This window comes from Anguilla rostrata, chromosome 14, assembly GCF_018555375.3.
Source record: "Anguilla rostrata isolate EN2019 chromosome 14, ASM1855537v3, whole genome shotgun sequence".
Taxonomy (NCBI): Eukaryota; Metazoa; Chordata; class Actinopteri; order Anguilliformes; family Anguillidae; genus Anguilla; species Anguilla rostrata.
The window spans coordinates 26,342,414-26,351,486 of record NC_057946.1 but is presented as its reverse complement, the minus strand read 5'-3'; the positions used below and the strand labels follow the sequence as shown (position 1 = coordinate 26,351,486).

Sequence of the window (9,073 nt, the reverse complement as noted above, 5' to 3'; positions counted from 1 at the left end):
CATGGGAAGAAAAGGCCTTTCAGCCAACATGTCATCTGATCCAGAAAATCATTCTGCCCAGTCAGATCTTGAAGAGTCGACTATAGTTCTGTGCATTGATACGTCTGAATTAGTGTGTCTTTGTCTCCGTGTAAAATTTCTGCAAGTATGATTTTCTGGTGATGGAATTTTGATTAGACAGGGTTTCCGCAGTGCACCTTAATTTAAATGCAATGATGGGGTTACATCCCCTTGCACCTTTAACAGACAGTGGTTCGGCAGCAAAATGTTGTCAAACATCTGTTGAAACCTGCAGTCTTGTTGCCCCTCTCTCTGCTTTTGAACTGTAAACAGTATTGTAAATGCTCTAATTGAAGCAGTTACGTAAGCATTACACGGTTTACTATATATTTTAAGTATGGTGTCTACATATGTGGGTCTATGAGTTTTTCCCTGATCTTGAAATGTTTACACTATTTCCGATCCTCTCCTCAAGGCACCGCCATTGGTGCTCGATAGTTTCCATAATAGGTAGGTAAACTGGTATACGGGCGGAGTGTGGCACAGTGGGTAAGGAACTGCGCTTGTAACCGAAAGGTCGCAGGTTCGATTCCCGGGTAAGGACACTGCCGTTGTACCCTTGAGCAAGGTACTTAACCTGCATTGCTTCGATAATCAGCTGTTAAATGGATACAATGTAAAGTGCTATGTAAAAAGTTGTGTAAGTCGCTCTGGATAAGAGCGTCTGCTAAATGCCTGTAATGTAATGTAATGTAATGGTATGTGGTAAGCAGTGAAGGGAATGTGACCGATATAGACCAGGCGAACAGCTCATCATATGGACGCAAGTCTGTAAACCAGAGATGTATGTTTGTCTGGAGAAGAACCCAAGCGCAGGTTTACAGGTTTACAGTATTAGCCATCCATTTGGAACACACGCGTAATCTGATCTCATGTGCTTGCCCATGAAGCATTGTGTGAAGATAACGGGTTTTCACACGCGCCAAACTTTTGAAAACTTTTAAAATATGTAATTCAAAATATTGCGTTTCAGTGTAACGTTATTTATGTGATGCATCAAGAAACGAGGTACGATACCGCTCATAACGTGAAACTGTCATCTGTCCGCACTCTTGCTATCTGTACTTTGCATCTCTCCTGCTGCACTTCGTTTAAATGGTTCACAGGATGCTTGTGCTGAATTTTCCCCACGCGCCTGCGACCTACCAGGAAGGGCGCGTCCGGAGCGCAAAGCAGGTAACCTGTGAAGCGTACGCGGCTTCTCTGTGGCGCACGAGCTCCAAAAATACGCTCCATTGTGTTCACCTGAGAAGCGACCCAATAAAAATCGGATTGATGGTTTAGCCTAGATTTATCACACGCGTTTTGATCTGACCGTAAACTGAGTTTTGTGAGGTTTACATTTTCAGCCTAAAAAAATGGATGATTGCTGCATGTCATCGGATGCAAGAGAATGTCAGCGAATAAGTAAAGAAATCGAAAAGCAGTTAAGACGCGACAAACTGGATTCACGAAGAGAACTGAAGTTGCTTTTATTGGGTGAGTCCAGTTCCTACCGATAACGTTAAAAATGAATAGAACAATCTGCAATAGATAAATCCGTCAACACACGTAATCATTGTAAACGGATAATTGTAAATACAAGTTTTGATAAATTATGTTAACATGCAGCTTAACCACCACTTGGAAAGAAGCCTAAGTAACGGGAGATATATCGCAAGGAAAAGCTTAGTTTTGGGAAAACTTCGCTACTCTTCCCTGATTTGTGAAAATATAATTTAATCCAGCGAAAGGTAATGTTGACCAAAGAAATTCTTTTGTTATTTTCAAAGCACTTCAAATTGTTTTCAAATGGACTATGGGCTTTATTCCTGTAATATTGAATGGCAAAAAATCCCCAATAAATTTAGTATCATTACTGAAAGCCACATTATTGCCACTTAAAGCCGAATTGTTCCATGCTATGTTGGAGATTTTGCACATATTTTTGTTTATGTTAAAAGGAAATGAAACTTGAATTTACTGCCAATTTTCTGGATCACGAACCCTATCACCGCTAGCTCACGAACGCGGCGAGGTACGAATTTAATCGCCGCCTGGGATGGTTTCAGTGGTTTGTGTGAATTGATATACTAGTACATGCAGCTCTAGGAGGGCTTTGTAGTTATCGGCGTCACCGATCCATGTGACACACGGAATTAGCGCCATTGGTAAAATGATGTCAAAATATTTTATCATACGCATATTAGCATGTACGCGCGCTTACGGATTGACATACTGAGGCGCTTGACTTGCCTACCTTGTGCGGCTTGGTTAATTTAAACTTGGTCCCCTAAAGGGATTATGGTTTGACCATATTCTATGACTAGGCTATATTCTTTCTCATTATGGAAATACTGTAGGCTACATGCAAAACCTGTGGAGGCTGAGGTTGAGACAAACCTTTGTTCATTAAGGTGGTGCAGTGGGTAGCACTGTCGCCCCACAGCAAGAAGCTCCCAGGTTTGAATCGTCAGGTAGACTAACTGGGGACAATAAATTGCCCGAAGGTATGAGTTTGTAATTGAATTGTGAGTGAATGGTGTGCGTGACCTGCAATAGATTGATGCAGTGCATGCTTTGGTACGCTGGGTTGGGCTCCAGCACCCCCCGAGACCCTGCCCAGGATGTATAGAGAGCGGGTATAGAGAATGGATGGATGGAAGATAGAGAAGAATATTAAGGAATAACAGTGTATGCAATGTAAGGTTTAAACAAACTGTCAGTCCGGTCTCTCTAATATATCTTCATCTCAGAACTGTTTTTGTTCATGGTTAATCCTTAAGTCAGTCATGCATCTGAAAAGATAACTGTTGAAAAGATAAAATGCTATTCTTTGCGCAGCATTTTAATAAAATAGGCCTATATGTGGCACGGTTGTGTAGGCCTATATAATACAGTTAATTAGAAGGCACACAATTTATTGATTAATAGGACTTAACACAAAATAAATTCAATGTGGGTACATTCTGTTAAATTGTGTTTTTGAGTTCTGTGTGGGGATGGTGTGGCCCGTGGTGGTGGGGCCCAACGTGAGATGTTTTCACCGTGGCCAAAATCCCTGACAGTGCCCCTCATTATGGATTTTAATCCAGTGCGCATTTACTGGGCCGGGGTCACCACGGCAGGGTACGCAGTAGGCGGAAGATCTGCGCCATGAGAGTGTGTTCTGCGTTTTCAGGTACCGGGGAGAGCGGCAAGAGCACCTTCATCAAACAGATGAGGATCATCCACGGCTCGGGGTACACACTGGAGGACAGGCGGGGTTTCACCAAGCTGGTTTACCAGAACATCATCATTTCAATGCAGGCAATGATCCGGGCCTTAAACACCTTCAGCATCCCCCTTGAGAGCCAGAACATTGTAAGAGTCTCCCCTTTCTCCCGGCGTCCAGGACAGTACTCATGAAGCAATAAAGTCCTACCTCCAAAGTCTTAATACTATCCCACCAAGCAATGATATAATATGAATAATGGGCCTCATTCACAAGATTTCTCTTAAAGAATTCTTACTTTCGTTCTTAAGAAAAGTTCCTATGAAAGACCAAAGTGGGGTTCATGAAACATGTGCACACCTTTTTTTTTTTTTGCATATCCTGGTGATGCATATCAGGAGGTGATGAATGCCTGCTGTTCATAAACAGGAAGTGCATGCCTGTTTATGTAGATTTGCATGAGGAAACACTCACGCAATCCCATAAACGGCATGCCGACTTCAGAGTTGTGTGCAAAGGTCAGCCATGCATCGCTCGCTGCAAACGCATCTGCGTGGCCCCAAGAAGCTCTCTCTGCCCAGGCAAGGGTTGGGTTGCTAAGTACTCCAAAAATCAGCAAAGGTGTTGGGTTTGGCTGCATGCTTGTGGGTATTATCAATAAGCACCATCAATTGCTTTTATCAATAATAGAAATTAATTACATTTGTTCCAACAAGGTTGTAATCAACTAAAACTAAGATGAAAACTATGTGTGAAAAAACATCATAAGCTGAAAGAAAAATAAAAACTAGTTTTAAAAAAATGAAAACAAATCGTATGTACCAAAGAATAAATTCAGAAAAAAATGATGAATGTGAAAATGTTCTTGAAGGTGATCATAGGCACAGGTAACAATCAAATCTGATCATACCCATGTTTTGTGACTGTGGCCCAAAGTTTCCATGACAATTTTAGGAATAAGAGTGATACCTGTATGTCAGTATGCATGTTTGAGTCCTCTCTGCGCTAGATTTCTCTGACTTCTGCCGGTTCTTTGGTTTTTGTCTGAAAATCACGACTCGGTGGGGTTGTTGATTTATCCAAGATGGCGGAATGTTTGTGCTTGATGTCGAAGGTTGGTGCTCCGCGGGGCACTCCCTCTGTTCCTTTTTTTTCAGTTTTATGCGGAAATGTTGAACGAGCTGGACGTGGGTAAGGTGAGCGCGTTGCAGCCCAAGCACCTGGATGCCATCAGACACCTGTGGAAGGACCAGGGCATTCGGCAGTGCTATGAGCGCAGGAGGGAATACCACCTGTCTGATTCCACCAAATAGTCAGTACTATTCCTCAAATGAAAACACACCTACAGCACAGTCCCGCATATCAAACCCTATTGGCACCTGAGGGTCATATCTGACATGAGGAAACATCTAGAAAACAGGATGCAGTGATACACATACAGTTACAGTAAGCACAGCCAAAGCTATTTGAAATATCAAATGCATCACTTAATTAAAGTAAAATATTTTTTTAACGTTCTGAAAAGCCTACTTGGAATTATAAAGCATAAACAATGAAAACAGAACTTTAAAGCTTGACGTGACCTAACGTAACCTTCCTTATTTCACATTCTGGACACAATTTGGTGACCAACAATGCGACTGTATATCGCAGTTACCTGAGCTCTCTGGATCGGATCGGGAGCCCCTCTTACATACCCACGCAGCAGGACATCCTACGGGTCAGGGTTCCCACCACCGGGATCATCGAGTACCCCTTTGATCTGGACAACATCATCTTTAGGTACGCCCCTCACACTCACGTCTTCACTGTCAGATAGAGACAGATGGAGTAAGGAGTTAGGAACGGGAGAGAAGGAAGCAATAACTGTAATAGCTGTGAGTAACATCGGAGCGGCAGTCGTGTGAACGAATAACAGACTCACAGGAGTGTGGGGAATGACAGAATAACAGCCTTGAATTAAATGACAGTGGTTTGGGGAGTGAAATCACGGTGACAGTGTAGGGCGGTTTACAGAAGTGTGCCTCTTATCAGACCCCCCCCAAAGGAAAACAGACTGTTTACTGTGCTGACAGGGAGTCCGAAGGGTGTGATAAAGAGACAGCGCTCAGTTGTACAACATCCTACTGGATCAGCATTATGTAAAACGTAGGTTCTCCATAATACAGTGTAATCATGTTTGGTGTTGTTGGAAAGCTGATGTCATGGGGAGCAAGTTGGTGACTCAGCCACAAAGGTTAAGTGGGTGTGATAGGCTTACAGGTAGTGCAAGCGGGATCAATTATGTTACTGTTTTGTAACAGATAAGAGATGTTCCATGATGAGAATAAGATCACTGTTACGGATATTACATATACAGATGTTCCATGATGTTCTACAGCAGTGTGGAATATTGTCACAGGAATATTTTGAATAACATGAATGGTGGGGACAGGTGAAATAATTTCATTTGCGTTAAAAGGGTATAATGTAGTCACTGGAAAGATGAGAATTTGGCTGTTTTGGTATGTTTGCAGGATGGTGGATGTGGGAGGTCAAAGGTCAGAGAGAAGGAAGTGGATTCACTGTTTTGAGAAGGTCACCTCCGTAATCTTCCTTGTGGCACTCAGCGAATATGACCAAGTCTTAGTGGAGAGTCACACTGAGGTGAGGCCATTTGATACAACCAGGACTGATAGATCAGTGAATATGACCACGTCTGCTCGGAGTGTAAAATCAGTGAATATGGCCAGGCATGTTGGTCCTATGGCTCGCTTGCTCCCTGTTCTCAAGAACAGCTACAGTGTTTGCCAAAAATGTGGGACTCCATACACAAGTGGGGACTTCATCAAAAAACAGCTGTTTCTGTAAACCATATACACACGAAAATAACATGAAATATAAGCTGATTGTACTTTTGTCTCGTATTCATCTTTTGATCTCAAATGTATTAAGTACCCAGCAAAAACACCAGATTTCTCTCTACTGTTTCCATACAGCAGACATATTGGGTGAGGGACACATTTTTTGTTGTTTTGGCCCTCCACTCCAGCACATTGGAGTAAAAATAAGTCAATGAATATGAGGTAAAAGTACTGTCAGCTTTAATGTGAGGGAATAAACGTCCATACTGGGCGACCTCATGAGGAACTATAGTCCTTTTTTATACATAGACCCCCCAGTTTGAAGTAGACATTTTGAAGTGTGTGTAAATGGTATGAAGGCACAGTGTGGTTCTGCAGGTGTATGACTTGGCAGATGTGTGTCTCGCCTTTAGAATCGGATGCAAGAGAGCAAGGCGCTCTTTCGAACCATCCTCACCTCCTCCTGGTTCCAGGAGTCCTCCGTCATCCTCTTCCTCAATAAAACCGACCTGCTGGCGGAGAAGATTGCGTATTCGCATCTCGCTGACTATTTTCCAGACTACACAGGTGACTCATTTTGTATGCCCATAAGTGTGTGTGTGTGTGTGTGTGTGTGTGCAGGACCACCAATGTATTTGAATGTTTATGTGTGTGTGTGTGTGTGTGTGTGTGTGTGCATATGTGGATTTGGGTGTGTGTGTTTGTGTGTATTTGAATGTTTGTGTGTGTGTGTTCATGTGTACTTGAATGATTGTGTGTGTGCGCAAGTAAGTGTGTGTTATTTGTGAGTGCGCGTATGCACGTTTCCATGTGTATGCTTGTTCGTCCAAGGAAGCACACCTGCACATGCATACTTCCATGTACACATAAAGTGGGTGTGTATTTCAGTTTTTTCATAATTGGCCTAAGGATGGCCTCTGCAGGGAGGGACCTCAGTTTGCTGGGAGTACATGTTTCATAGTGCACTAGCGATCCCCTACTGTTCAATGGGGTGCCGCAGTCTGCTTGCACAGGCTACACGTGAAGCGTTCTCCACTGACTCAGCTTAATGGGAGGGCAGCTGAGGGAAAGAGACAGTGGAATGACACCACCTGTTCTGTTTGGAGAGTGCGTGCATGTCTGAACTCTCCTTCACTGACAGGAAAGGTTTCAGTAATGAGCGCTAACACACTAATTTGGCGCTCCAAACTGGGAGAAAATAGGGTTAAAAGAAAAAAAAGCAAGGTTTCCGTGGTCGTGAGCACTATGAATGAGCACTAACATACACTCCAAAATTGGCATGCAAATTGGGAGAAAATAGGGCTAAAATAAAAAAGCAAGGTTTCTGTGGTCATCATTGGCTGTGAAACTAATGTGGAGAGGACAGCATGAGATTGAACCACACCCAGTAATAGTCACTACCGTTGCTGCATGACAAGAATGGCAAGATCATAAGTCTAAATAAAAGGCAACGATTTTCCATTTACAGAAATCTATTACCGTTGCATAACAAATCTTTAAAATAATATGTGTTTTTGATGATGTCATAACAATTTATCTGTAGGGCCCAAAAAGGATGCAGAATCTGCAAAATATTTCATCCTGAAGATGTTCCTGGAACAGAATGTGAACAAGGAGAAGCGGCTCTACTCCCATTTCACTTGCGCCACTGACACGGAGAACATCCGCTTCGTTTTCGCTGCAGTGAAAGATACTCTACTCAAGCAGAACCTCAAAGAGTTCAACCTGGCATAGAGGACCGTGACTATTTATTAGTTCGTTCATTCTCTCTTCCAATATAAGATGCTCTTCTTGTTCCAAAGCAACCATCTCGATGTGACCAACCAAATAAACAAGTGGAAGATTCTCTCCCTGATCAATATATTAAATATCTAGAATACAACTAGTGCTGTGCCAGGCCATTACCTACTGCACTGGCGGTCTACTTCCATGTTGTCTTCACTAGTTACTCCAAATATATTTTTCGCATATTTATTTGATATGTAAGTTGAAAGTTATTGAGTGTCTAACTAGTAAGGTTTTTTACTATTATAATATTACTGAGATATTTTTCTGAATCAATTTTTGTAACTGAACTTTGCTACTCCAACTAGTTATATTTGTGAATTGTTCCTGGCTAGATTGCTAGCTCTTTTCTACTTGCTATAAGCTGGGTAATTTGTACCACCATTCATTTTACACTGATCAGGACTGTAGATGCTTGTAAGTGTCGATGTCTAGTATAGACTGTGAGGAAAGACAGTTTTATTCACGATATCCCAGGGTGATTTCTAAAAATTCACAAAATTTTCAGCCAAATATAATGCCCCCCAGTAAAAAGCTGATATGTCACATGATCTCTCTCTTGGTGTCCCTCAGAGCTCAGTTTTAGGGCTCATTTTGATAAGCATATATGTTATATATATGTTATAGATTCAAGGGCTACATATTAACACAATTTGTGTACAGTCATCTGCCCATTAATCTTGCATGTAATAAATGATATTTTTACACACTGACTATTTCAGTCCACAATAATCTTTTGTCTTGTACCTACATTGTAAAGCAATTATATATATTGGATTGGAAATGAAACAGTAAATATGAGGTTAAAGTGCAGTTAAAGTGACACCTTTAATTTGAAGGTATTTACATCAATATCCAGTGAACTTTATAGTAATTAAAGCCATTTTTATACATATTGACCCCGTTATAGGGGAGGAAAATTAATGGGAAAATTGGCTCAACTGTTTCTTGGCCAGCTGTGTGTCTTTGCAGCATTAGTTGAAGCACAAAACTCTAGCAAAAGATCAAGGGTTGATTCTAGGTGTGTATGTTGCTGCACAGATATCCCCTCAGCTGCGCAGATATCCCCTCAGCTGCACAGATTTACCCTCAGCTGCACAGATATCCTCTCAGCTGCACAGCTATCCCCTCAGCTGCACAGATATACCCTCAGCTGCACAGATATACCCTCAGCTGCACAGCTATCCCCTCA

The 9,073-nt window shown here is 42.0% G+C and overlaps 1 protein-coding gene across 1 annotated transcript; it reads left to right on the top strand.

The window, feature by feature from the left end:
• The first annotated feature begins 763 nt into the window (after window positions 1-763).
• LOC135239103 (guanine nucleotide-binding protein subunit alpha-14-like) lies at window positions 764-8,581 on the top strand. Its single transcript, XM_064307539.1, has 7 exons — window positions 764-1,539; window positions 3,221-3,402; window positions 4,411-4,565; window positions 4,907-5,035; window positions 5,770-5,899; window positions 6,510-6,663; window positions 7,640-8,581. The coding sequence occupies exons 1-7, from the start codon at window positions 1,419-1,421 to the stop codon at window positions 7,828-7,830; spliced, it is 1,062 nt and encodes a 353-aa protein (XP_064163609.1). The 5' UTR covers window positions 764-1,418; the 3' UTR covers window positions 7,831-8,581.
• The last annotated feature ends 492 nt before the right edge of the window (window positions 8,582-9,073 follow it).

Excerpts from the sequence above, each read along its gene's own strand:
- LOC135239103 (XM_064307539.1), top strand. The coding sequence starts at position 1,419 with ATGGATGATTGCTGCATGTCATCGGATGCAAGAGAATGTCAGCGAATA. Across the intron at positions 1,540-3,220 it reads ACTGAAGTTGCTTTTATTGG|GTACCGGGGAGAGCGGCAAG; the intron begins GTGAGTCCAGTT and ends CTGCGTTTTCAG. Across the intron at positions 5,036-5,769 it reads CTGGACAACATCATCTTTAG|GATGGTGGATGTGGGAGGTC; the intron begins GTACGCCCCTCA and ends GTATGTTTGCAG.